The sequence below is a fragment of the Triplophysa dalaica genome, chromosome 4 (genome assembly GCF_015846415.1).
Source record: "Triplophysa dalaica isolate WHDGS20190420 chromosome 4, ASM1584641v1, whole genome shotgun sequence".
In the NCBI taxonomy this organism is placed as follows: Eukaryota; Metazoa; Chordata; class Actinopteri; order Cypriniformes; family Nemacheilidae; genus Triplophysa; species Triplophysa dalaica.
The window spans coordinates 6715851-6729047 of record NC_079545.1 but is presented as its reverse complement, the minus strand read 5'-3'; the positions used below and the strand labels follow the sequence as shown (position 1 = coordinate 6729047).

The 13197-nt window shown below is 38.1% G+C and overlaps 1 protein-coding gene across 4 annotated transcripts in view; it reads right to left on the bottom strand.

The window, feature by feature from the left end:
- The window catches only part of mast4 (microtubule associated serine/threonine kinase family member 4), a 90879-nt gene that overhangs the window by 53711 nt on the left and 23971 nt on the right, over positions 1-13197 (bottom strand). For 3 of the 4 annotated variants that reach the window (XM_056744919.1, XM_056744921.1, XM_056744920.1), the window contains exon 3: positions 10285-10412. In XM_056744919.1, the coding sequence (XP_056600897.1) occupies positions 10285-10412 (128 nt within the window). Of the gene's footprint in view, positions 1-1064; positions 1284-10284; positions 10413-13197 lie in introns of those variants that run through there. The other variant, XM_056744925.1, reaches the window with a different exon arrangement.

Below are 13197 nucleotides of genomic sequence, written 5' to 3'. Positions count from 1 at the left end.
AGTAAACTTCTAAAACTCATAGATACTAGTGTTTTTGAGTCTTATCATAGCAAAAATGCTGTTAATACAACAACATATTCTTGTGCAAAGTATAAAACAGTTCACTATAGTAAATACAAAATGTCTAATCTAAATCTGTGTTTTTTGTATAGATTTGAATTATATGGCACAGCATCGTGATACTACTTGGTATCGAGATACTTCAGCTGGTATAGTATCGTAACACATGTACTGTGACAACCCTAGTCTAGAGTAATAAAATTCCCATTTGCTTTTACATTATTACAGCCAAACACGTCTACCTTAACATTTACACTTTTTACACATGCACAAATCCAGCCATATGTTCACAATATAAAGATTGTACTAAAAACATTTACAAAAAATATCTATATTATTCAAAACGTAGCATTCATTTTACAATTAATCCATCATCTACAACACATCAATATAACAATTACATCCTAAACTGAACACAAAAGTGACATTTCTTAAATTCACATTTTCACAAGTAGACTAAATATGCATCAATTTTACAAACCAGATAATTTGTGTAAAAGCGTTGATGTAAGAAAGTTATTTCCAATAAGCTAATAATCTCACAATCACTATCTCAAAGTAAAGATCTGGGCAGGGATTTTGCAGTGTGAATAAGTTAAACTGAATGATTTGAACAGATGATTGTAAATAACTACTTCAATGTCACCATTCAGATCTTAAAATCCCAAAGTCTTTATTAACTGTGACAAACAGATATTACTTACTTTGTTTAAAAAAAGTGTTTGTTGTGTTTAATCAGCTTTGTAAAGTTGTTTTACATTAACTCAAAAAGTGAAACCACTTTGCAGACAATCATGTCAGAAATCAATACTATTTTTGCACTTTACAGTTTTTCTCAGTGGCACCTAAAATATCCTAGTGGTGCTTTTGGAGATGAAATGTATCCGCATGCAGACAGAGACTCTGATTTTGTTATTCAACCCACACATCAAGTGTTCCCGCAAAAGCAATAAAACTACCGATGAAGCAAATGCCCCCACGTGCCATCGCGCTACATTCCCTACCTGTAGCCCGCGTCTCCTTAGAATGCTGGACTCATCCATGCTGGAGAGGCAGAGCACCCGCTCTATGGCTGTGTGCACGTCTCTCGTCGCTACTTATACCGCACTGCACTGCCTCCTCCAGCGTACCGGCAATCCTACAGGCATGCTCCATCCGATCCGAGCGGCTGCTAAAGACTTACATCAGAACTTATCTGATTGGAAGGGGCCGGTCAGCTGACGTGTCACAGTTTCTCTCTTTGAACTTCAGGACAATGTTTGAGCATGTACGCGTTTGAAGCAGAGTCGATGCGAGCGTGTGAAAGAGAAGGAGATCGTGAATGCATCCTTGATAATAGAGTGAGCCAGAGAAAGAGAGAGAGATGCAGGAGGGGCGAGTGAAGAGGTGGAGGTAAAGACAAGCAGCTCAAATTCAGTGTAAAAAAATCTCACGGGGGCCAACGATCCATTCACCCCCAAGCAAGCACATTCTTTGGTGCCCAGAGTGACCGCACGGGGAGAGGAGAGGCAGGAAATCCTGTCATGTATTGTTTTGCCAAAACTAAACAATGCAGCTGGCATCCTGTGTGTGCGAGCCACCTTCGGTCAATAGCATTGGTGATGTGATAGTGAGGAGTATCTATTTATTTTTCACTGGAGGTGCTGATAAGGAGAGTGGTGTGAAGGTCAGAAGGCTGGGTGGACAGCGGTCACGGCCAGGGTGAATTGGGTCTGTTTTCGGGCAGAAATAGGATGAAGGGACTGCACAATTAGAGGATGAGAGTGCGCAGGAGCACATAGCACTTCCTGTAACCGCTTGTTTGAAAGCACTTCCTTCATTATTGTGACGAACCACAGCTGAAGGGAATCAGAAATGAGGTTTCCATCACCATCATATGTGTTAGACAAAACACCACGCAATAGACCGCAAAAGCCATTACATCACAATTTCCTAATTATTATTGTAAGACCTATAATTACTTAATTATAATCTAACTGTGTGTTCATATCAAACGTGACTTGCGCGAATAGTGTAGTTGGACGCTTGAACAATTAGAGTTTACTTGCTTTATACGCGCGTCAACTACAGACCCGAATTCGCGTCATGGGAGGGTGGCTCCAGTCTTATTTATATTTATATATATATATACAGCTCAAATTGTGTAAATATCATTTTTGACAACATACCAGAATGTCCGAGTAAGATTGTTTCTTTGATTGTAAGATTGTAATTGTTGTTTGGAATTTCTGCCTCCGCTAGCAACGTCATAAACACGTCACTACATGAGCAAGCTGCTGATTGGTTAACACGGCGCAAATTTTCACTAAAGTTCAGATTTTTCAACTCGCATGAATCACGCGTCAAACAGCCGAAACGCACAATTCGCGCGAATCGCGTCATTTTCACAGTCTCAGTCGTGCAAGGAGGTCTATCGCGTCTTTACATTGAATTAAAAAAATTGTAAATAGGCTCCTTAAAAGATATTCCGTTAGGAAATACAACAGTTTGAGTTGCATTATTTTTTTGTGGGTTTAAAGTGATAGTTCACTGCCCAAAATAACTCTGACATCATCTACTCACCCTCTTATCATTTCAAACCTGGTTGACTTTCTTTCTCCTGCAGAACCTAAAAGAAGATATTTTGAAGAATGTTGTTAACCGGCACCAATTCACTTTTTTGTGTCTATACAACTTTCTTCTTTTGTTTTCTGTGGAAGGAAGAAAGTCATACAGGTTTTCAATGACAAGAGGGTGAGTAAATGATGACAGAAGATTTATTTTCTGGTGAACTATAACTTTAAATTGAGTGGGTTGCGTTTCAAAGCCGTAGAAGAGCCGTTATCGGCCTGTGCCTTCTTATTAACATGTAGAGATGTTATTTTCTTGATGGCAATCCTGCCATTCACAATTGTCTGTTTCACAGTCTGTTGTGCTCTTTATTTTTTTCACCTTCCCACAGACTATCTCGCTCCAACACACTCCCAAACCCCCAGCCTTTCTCGCTCATTCATTTCAATTCACCATGACTGCCCTGTGAATATTAAGTGGGCTCCCCCACTTCTCCTTGTTTCTCTGGCCAGATTTGAACGAAACCATATATGGAGTAGCACAGAGGAGATTGACAGCTACCTGCAGAAGGATGTACCAAAGATTTCAGAAGGTCAACTGTTTAAAAATGAAATAAACTCTTCTTCGTAGTTTCATCCAGTCATCTACCTCAGCTTGTCTGCTGAGAGACAAGTGTTTCCTTGCTGAGCCAATGATAAGAAGCGTAATCTGACATTGCCATTTAAATTTCTTCAGACCTGAGGTGCAGAGGTTGGATTAAGAATGTCTTTTCTCTGTAGAGGAACAATTGCAGAAGATTATCGAGAGGGAATAAATCCCAATTCAGCAAGTACAGTGAACAATGGCAGAGGAGAACCATTACAAATTTTAGTTTTAGAATTTAAGCAATAAAGACTGGACCAGTGAAAGTATCATTAATTTCCCTTTCAGTGCCGGGAAGGCTCCCTAAAGTGGGGTATATCTGCAAACACTGAACTTCCTTAGTCCCAAATGAATTCAAGGAAACGGTTTCCAACAACAAAGCTTTCAACCCAAGTAGGAAATTTAAATTGAATTGTCTAGACACAGCTTCATTGACAAAAGCAGAATCTCATGCCATAGCCCAAATTTCCTATGGACTTGCAGGAAATAAATTAAATGACAAATACATTTGAGCAATGCTCTCCGGGCAATCCACTTAACCTGATTTACCCAAGGAGGATTGTCTTCCTGGATCAACATCCTTGATGGAACATTGCAGTAAACAAATCAGAGTTTAGGGTTGCATTTAAGGTTTGGTTTAGGTTAAGGGCTCGAAAAACATTTATATTAACCTATTATGACCCATTACAATATTTTACAGGTTATGGCTGGGAATAGAAAACAAATTTGTCAACATATTATTTCTGTTGTTGTGGAAAACAGACCATAAAAAAAGATGGCCGACACATCCCCATTTACTTTCATTGTAGAAAATTTAATCAAAAATTTTCTAGATCTAGCTGCTGAAATTTCCCCCCGATGTCATCATTTGGCACCAGAGTCTGTGTGGTGAGCATGAGGTGGAGCTGCGGTATCAAGGTTTTTATAGTCTTACGGTAGTTATCATATAAGAACGGGTTTTGATTCAGTTGATCCAGAAACATACTTCGTGAAATCACCATCACATTGGTTAGGGGGTTGAACAACAAATGTTGCCTCAACAACTAGTATACTTTGGTGAATGACATCATGCATGGGCATCCTGTCTTATACATGCTATAAACTGAGTGTGTTCGCAGATGGCTGAGCCAAGGTAAGCAAGATGATGTAGATGAAAAAGACGGTCAGTTCAGGGTCACGCTGGGGTCACCACAGGTTTGGAATAGGGCTTCGGCCAATCATCATGGCAAGATGTCAGAGACTCTAAGATTTTCTTTGTTCTCTGTAGGTGGGTGACTTGAGAGGCTTCCTTATGGAGGATAGACATGAGAGCGACTAAAATAAGAGGGAGTGGAGAGTTAGAGGAAAAGAGGAAGAGTGGAAACAGGCTTCAGAGGTGAGAGCAGAGGGCCTGTGGTGAAGGCTGATTGAGTGACCTGTGAGGTCGAGCTCCGTTCTAGCCCATCTGAGTCTCTAAGGGGCATAAGGATCTAAGCCAAGGGACCTGCAGAGACCAAACGCACACACACACACGCAGCTTAAAACCATAAGAGCCACAGTCCATCTCACCAGCCAAGACACAGCCAACAAAATGCAACCGAATCACAACCTAAAAACATCATATGACTGCACCAAAACATCTCACGGGTGTCGAAACCCGTACCAAACCAAATAAGTTTTATTGCTTTCGCTCCAAATATATCTTGGCGACTTGTGGCAATTTGTGGGAAATATGACAAACAATATTACTTTTCACAGGATGGTGATATTTCAGCAGGAAACCATTTTAGAATAGAACAGGCCAGTGAGTCAAGAGTCAACATCCCAACTGCTCCCACTTCATCAGACAGACAGCTTCCATTTAACTCCTGTCTCCCTGTGTACACACTGACATGAGGTAGGCCTGTAATTCAATTCGGGTTTACCAAATGGGACTTTCATATCCCTCCTGAGATGATTCTGAAGGTCAAGGAGAACAAATGTATGTAGGAGTGCAAAATGCGACAGGAAAGGACACAGACATTGAAAACCTTGCGCCTGAGTAATTTTATGTTGTATCTAATACCTGAAACATATAAAATGGCTAGTGGTCAATATCGACATCTCAAAAAAAAGGGGACCAAGGGAGGTACAAACCCAGACCAAAGCATATAAAAATGGTACAAAAATCTGCAGTCCACTTTCTCGACAGTCGAGGTACAGTACAGGGTTCAAGAAAAAAGTAAGAGAGCTTGAAGTTGAATTCTCAAGTAAATATTAGCACTCTGTATTATAAGCATCATGATATTACAGTAGATTAGAGGTGGGAATCTTCTTGGGACACGATTTTAAATAAAGATTTTTCCTCAAAAAAAACTGTGTGATATACAGTATGTTTAGATTGTATTCCATTTTGCTGGAATGATGGTGTTCGATGTGAGTCTTTACGTTTAGTTTTCTCAAAATACTTCACCTTCGCTTTGGAAACTTGCATATTGCATACGTTTTTATCAAGAGTTGATAAAATCCGAAGTATTTCCAAAAACACGCGTTCGCTAAAAGTGGGACGGGGTGTATTTCTTTTACCCCTGCCATTGCTGTTGCGGAGCGGTCTCACAACTGTTGGGTGGCACACCACTCTCGCAAAAAAAGTTCCGCTTTTTTGTTCCGACAACATCAACAATTGTTATATTTACTAGAAAATTGTTTTTTGGAATCTGTGAATCGATAAGAATCGCTAGAGGAAGATATGTGAATCGATTTTTTCACCCACCCCTACAATAGATGTTTAACAAGTTTTCCCAATATCATCAAAGAGAATTCAGACACTGCTATCTGTGAAGGACATCTCTGGCCACAATAATGAAGAAGGACTCGCGGCCACAAAGCCTCGACATCAGGATTATGACGTCTTATCTCAATATCTGGCCAAGGGAGCTGTATTGATTTTCTGTCAAAGTTCATCATGGTCACAACACACAAGACACCATAACAGAAGCTAGTTGCATTTTTACACTGATCTAGGATCAAAATCTTGAGCTCTCATATAATGGAAAGAGTTAAGGTTTGTTTGGCTCCAACCGGTCCAAAATCAGCATGAAAAGTCAATCGCTCAGCAGAAACCATGACGGGCTGTAATGCTTGGTGAAGGGTGTAACATTATAGATTGGTGTTGAGGACACAACAAACCCACATGAGATCATAGTATGAGAGGCTAAAGTTTTTGAGGACTTGGCAGAACTACAACACAGATAACAATAAAGTGGAAGATTAGGCTCCAAACTAGACAGATGGTTAAACGCTTACCATTAAGAAATCACAAACCAGAGCCTCTTGGGTTTAAGCCAGGAGAAAAATAGCTCTGTGGACAGAGCCATTTAAAAACCTTTTTTTAGGTTTTAACTACCAACTTTGAAAAGAAAAAGAAAATGGTGGTTTCGTTTAATAAAAAAAAGTACATTTTGAAGAATGAAATTTTTCCAAAGTAAATAAAATGCATTCACATATACCATATCAATACATCTCAATATCCCAAAGAAGATTTTTTGAAGGCTGAAGAAAATGTCCTCTGGGGAGAGCTTGAACTCCAATGACTCACTGCGAGTCCCGCAATGTCATTATGAATAAATAATCCCTTTGTATTCGTCATTTGTATTCTATCCTGTGAGACCACTGCTGGATAGTAATAAAAACAGCAATCGCCCTGAGCGGACCTGTCAATAGAGCACACAGTCCATTCAAAATCGCTCTAATAAATTGCATAATTCATCAGTTTCAGATATGACAGTGTAGGGTCTGCTGTGCAGATTTGATTTATGGAGCAAAAATCCCTCTAGTGAAGCTACAGGAGAAATGAAGGAAAGCCTGTACAGTTTGATCAGGGGCTGTGACGGGATTTTTATGAATTGAGAAAATGAATTGATGGAACCGTTTGAGTCTGGTAGTAGGGTTGAGGATCTTTTAATTTTTTGCGATTGCAAATCCGATTATGCTTATAGATTTCGAGTCTTATCTCTTCCCAGTTTCGATAAAATTATAATGATAATGTAATGACTATAACAAAAAAGATGAACAATTAATTAGTCTTTGAAGAAAAAAAACTGTAAAGTGTGTAAAATATTTCAAGTGGAAGAGGAGCTATATTTACTAATCCCGAGACAAATATATTTTTGTCAAACCGTATCCATTACTCTTTTATATTCACCTGGAAGACACAGTTCCCATGAACAGGATTCAATAAATGTAGAAGCATAGTAAACTAACTCAAAACACCCCGGGCTCGACCGAGCAATAAGATACCTACAGTGATCGTTGCTGAAAGGATAACGAAATCCGTTTTCTTCTTTTATCCCGACCGTCTTTGACAACACACACTGTTTACAATGTTACTGAATATCCAAACAAACCCAAGCAAAAACCCATATTGCCTCCACATGAGGTATACAAAGGATAACTAGATAAGCTCACTCTGTGTGTGAGGAATATCTTTCCAAGGTCACATATGAACCCTACAGGGACTCGTTTTAACTAAACAGCGTTAACATTCCCAATACATCATCCTTTCCTTTGTATTTTGGGGGAGCGGGAACATCCAAAAAGATACAGCGGGATTGGCACGGGGGGAGAACAGCATTAGCAATTCAATGGAAGTCTCAGCAAAGCAGGAAGGCCCAGCCGTCATTGATTTTCAGTGAGGCTGATTTAGAAGCAGGGTCATGTAAACGGCTGATAAAGCCAAACATCGCACACGGTGGCTGAGACGGATACCAAACAGAGATCGACAAAGACCCAAGTGAAAGAAAAACATGGGTTTTAGAAGGCTACCGCTAGTCTGTGGCTGGCATAGTCTGACCACTACATAATGGGGAACAGCTTAAGTTAACATACAATATATTTGTAAGCAAAAATATATATATTTTTAAGCTGATCATCCATCATCTGAACCAGCTAAGCTGGTCTAGGTCAAGAAAGAAGCGAGAGAGACATAGGAACCCCTAGTGATCAGCAGATCGGATACAGGCGCCAAGTAAATGACATTCTGTTTGCGCGGTATTGACCTTGCTCCCTGTGATCATTAATTTCAATCAGGTACCCAACATAGAAGCTTGGCCTCTGTTTACAAATGCTGGGGAGAGCAAAACAGACAGGACAGGTTCTTTGGAAAGCCTCACTGAAACAAGCACACCTGAAACAAATAAAAAAATCTTAAAAGCCTTAAAAAAAAAAACAATAGTATTAACTAGGGCTGGGTGGAATGAAGGAATATGCCGTTACCTCGGAATAAAATATCAACCGAAAGAGATTTTTCTATTTTGTTTATATCGCGGAATGTAAATAAGTAGGCACGGGTAACTCGTCACTTTGTAAATTGGGAGTTATGATGAAAAAACATGTAAATTAATGCACCAACACCAAAGTAACAAATCAAATACTCATTTGACCTTCTTTCAGTCTGTAGATTCGTGAAACACTCCAGTCCAGCTCATTCTCACATATTTCAGAAGTCAGATTGTTGTGTTAAGCAGTTAATAGTTTTAATAAAGTTCAACTTTTGAGGAGCCGAAGATGATCGAACTTTACAATCTAGAGGAATTTATTCGACAAATGTGTTTCCATCTCCCATTATTCGCATTAACCCTTTTTGCAAAAACAATATCCACCTCAAGCGAGCGTAAATACTTGAGAATTAAGTTAATAATTCAACTTAATTCAACGATAACTTCAACAATTGTGATGGAAACCCGGCTACTGGCATTTACTTAAACAATCCAGAGCAACAGACAGCAACTGCTGCTAGATTAAAAACGAATTATCTTACATTTATTGAAGCATTGAGCAATCATTTACAGTGCAGGCTGGATAAAAGTTACTTAACATCTGTGTCAACCAACTCTCCAAAAGCTAATTGAAGTAACATGTTTCAATTGAGAAGATTATGGGTCATACGAATATCCTACCCTTTAAAAAAACTCACTCGCAGCATAGTAACTGACAAATCGGTATACCTATACCAACAACATTCATCTTAGAAGACATATAATAAAAAAACACAAACATTGAAAAAATTAAGACCTGGGTGTTTATCAACACATGGCAAAACGGCTACATTCTGTAAATACACTGTATATGGAGAAAATTGTGGATGAGTTGATGTGTGAAAGTGGACGTCCTGCAAAGATCATACCAACAGTAATCTTGAAATTAAAAAAAATGTGGATTCTCTTTCGGTAAATCACTTAACACATTTAATTCATTTAGCAGTCTGTGGTGTTTATGGAAAGGCACCATGATATAAACTCCTGCATATAGGCATTTCTCAAATTTGCCGAAGACCACATGATGTTCCCCATTGCTTCTAGGAGAATTAACAGTTGACCTTTCAAATGTACACAGCTCTATCAGTGAAGGAGAAAGGCTAGTTACGAAAGCTTTATGGTTTGGGGATGCTTTGCTGCCGGAGGGTCTAGATGCCCTGCACCTGCAGTCATTGAGGGGACAATGAATTCCTTTACAGGAGAATGTCAGGGTTCACCACTTGAGAAAGTGTGGTCGATAGTGTGTTTCTAATTAAATATTTGAAATATAAAAAATATATAAAAAAATACTTGTTTTGTGTTTCACAGAGGAATAAATCCCATATACATTTGGGAATATGTGGGTGAAAAACTTAGTAAGAATTTAGTTTGGATGAATTTAAAGAATGTTCTGGCAATATTCATCAGTGCCCTTCATCATATATATTCATCCTATATTCGTTTTCAGCGGTCCTTCAAATTAGTCGCAACCACCTCTTTTATCATCTTCAGCAATCTCCACCAATGAAGTCAATATTAACCCAAATGCCTTCTCTTATATGCGTTCTTCAAGGATTATATGGGCACCATCCTTCAAGTCAATTGTACAGAAAGAGTTCCTTGTTATTTACCACAACAGGACAAAACAAGTCCGTATTATTCTCTGCCTTCAATACAGCAGTGCCCCCTAGTGTTTAAGTTTATAAAATACTGAATGACCTCACTTAAACAGATGTCTACAAGATGCTGCTGTGGGAATAAGGTAATGTAGCATACTGACCAGGCTGGCTGTGAGGGAGGGTGCAGATTTCCCGAGGGTCTGTGAGCGCATGCGCACCAGGTTGGTGGTCTCCGAGGCTGTGGCTGACCATGCCTGCTGTGCTGAGACATATGGCAGCAGGTACTTCCCTGGAAAATTGATGATGGTTAGAAAAAATAGGAAAAATGGCTAAGAAAAGATTTATGAAAAAAAATGGTTTGCTTTGCTTGATATTCACTACTTAGTTTGATGTGTTCTACTGTCTTTTCTAAATCCATGAACTAGCAAACATCTCTCAAACTGCTTATGATCGAGGAAGAAATAAGATTCCATTAACAAACAACTGTTTAACTTTGAAATCAAAAAAGCAATTCATTATAAAATAGCAAAGATTTTAAAATAAGAAAGTTTAAAACCTCCAATTAGTTTCTGATGTAGGCAGGGCAACCTGGCACTTTGCTACAGAAAAAGGAACCAGACAAGTGATAAAATGCCCTTCTATTTGCGTGCTTGTAAAGACATTATGTTTTATCACATTCGTTTAAGACACAGTGTAACGTAATATAAAGTCCCAGCAGGCAAACAGAGTTTTGTGCTACATTCACAAACGATCTATCCACTGAAACCAAGGACGACCGCTCCGTCCATATTTTATACAGTCTATGACTTAAACATAGTGATTAACATAATGATACACAATAACACGTGCCTATTCATTGTACATTTAACAAACGTATCCAAACTTGACTGCTCCATTTTCATTCCCAAGCCTGATCATCAGATAAACTTTCACAACATTAGGCTCCCATACAAAATTGTATGTGTTCCTATTTACTCCTGTCATATTTAATTCAGTTAAGACCCAAATCATACACAGCAGAATACCTTTAAACAAATAATTTACACATTGCTGATTTCTAATTTGGGAACCCATTTTGTGGTGCATTATATGAAGAGCACATCTGTATTTTATTTTCTTAACAGACATATATGGAGAGAGAAACATTCAGAAAGTTTCAAACACTCCCCATATCCTCTTATTTATCCTTTCCAAGAAACGATTTGTCACACATTATTTTCTTCCTATATTTTTAGCTTTTTTGATTTTACTGGGATTTTTACTTTACCGTACCATTTAAGTTAATTACACCAAGCGTGATGAAGCTGAACAAATTCAGAATAAAAGGAGCAGCGGGGATTGTTTGGCCATAACAAAACCTCATCATAATGTTCTAGTATTTCGATTTCATTTATATTTCCTGGGACATAGAAAAAAGATGATTACCGCTCACATAAAACATAATAGAATGAATTAAATGGAACCTCTCCACATGCTTAAAATGGATTTATTTGATCATTTGCGTCTCTCCACTTGTGGATTGTTTTTTCATGGCTTGAGTTTTTTTCTTGATGTCTGATGTGACGTCCTTTACATATGAATCAGCAGCCGTTTACCCTCTCAGGCTAAATACGGCCATATTCTCCTTGGCAACTAGCATGTCACGACAGCAATGCTCGGTTGACGTGAAGCTGGTAATTTTCTAAAGCACTTAAAAGGACAATTATTCAGGCTGTAAATCATTCATTTTAGGTGGGACTACTTTCGAGGTGGATTAACTTCATTATGTGTTATGAGCAGAATTTTTTGTGTGAATTTCACTCAATGTTCTGGGATTTTGATACTTGAATCATATCCATTTCCTGGTATCCATCTATAAATATAAGCTAAATTAATTTGATAAACGTTTTATAGCTGGTATAGCTGAGTTTAGGCATAGAACATTACATTGACAGGGTCGTTTTTTGTGAGATTTGTGAGATGCAACGGAGGGCAAAACAAGATTTCTGTGTTGCAGTAAATGGAAAACGAAAAAAGGAAACAAGGGTTTCAAACAAAAGGAAGAAATAAAAAAAGGAAAGGAATAGACTAGAGCAGAACAGAATCATGTAAAATCATATGTCAGGCGACCTATACCTAACCTGTATTTATATGTTTGTGGCTGCACATGGACATGGTAAAAAAACAGGATACATAGCAGGAAAATTGTGACTCCTGCTTCCACAGTCATCATCCACAGAACTCCAGGAAATCCCAACTTAATACCCTCAGCATATTTAGCAACGTGCCCTATATATTCGAAACAACACGTACAGTATAGTACATATGTTGAAGAAGAGCTACATTATGTCAACACAGAAATCCCTAGTTTACTGAAACATACTCATATTCATCGTTTAAAATAACAATGGGGACAGTCCGTGTCAAATCAACAAAATTTTGATTTTTTTTCTATTTTTACAGAAGCAAGACCAACATCTGGAGTGATGTTGAAAAAATATGAAATGCCACCAATAGTAATAAAGTTATCTATTAATTTGTAAAGGGAGGTAAAATGACAATCTTCCCCTAAAATAATAGATTTTCGAATAGCGAGTATGGGCAGGCTTATTTCAGGTCGTATAACACTGTATGGGAAAAGAAGATTTTTGGTCATCAAATATGGGTATTTTTTTAGATAAAAATAAGAAACTAATATATCAATGATGTAACAGAAAAAAAACTATTTTCATTGCCGAGTACCTTGTTACCCCAAAACAACTCGATATAACAGAAAGGACTTTCTCTCTCGTTAATGCTATGACCTAAGACCTATGAATTCTTCATCATATTGAAGTGTGCTTGTACTTCTTTTTCTTTTGACTTTACATCATTTTTGATAATACAGTTTTAATTATAAATAATTATTGTAATACTAATAATAATACGATGTATGTGTGCATACTTACAAAATATAATATCTGTTTCTAGGTTGGAACAAACATCATTAATGCTGCGTCCCAATTCACCTACTTATACTATACTATATAGTGTAATGTGTAGCAAAACAAAATTAATGCACCGGGACAAACTAACAGGAAGCGGAAGCCATTAAG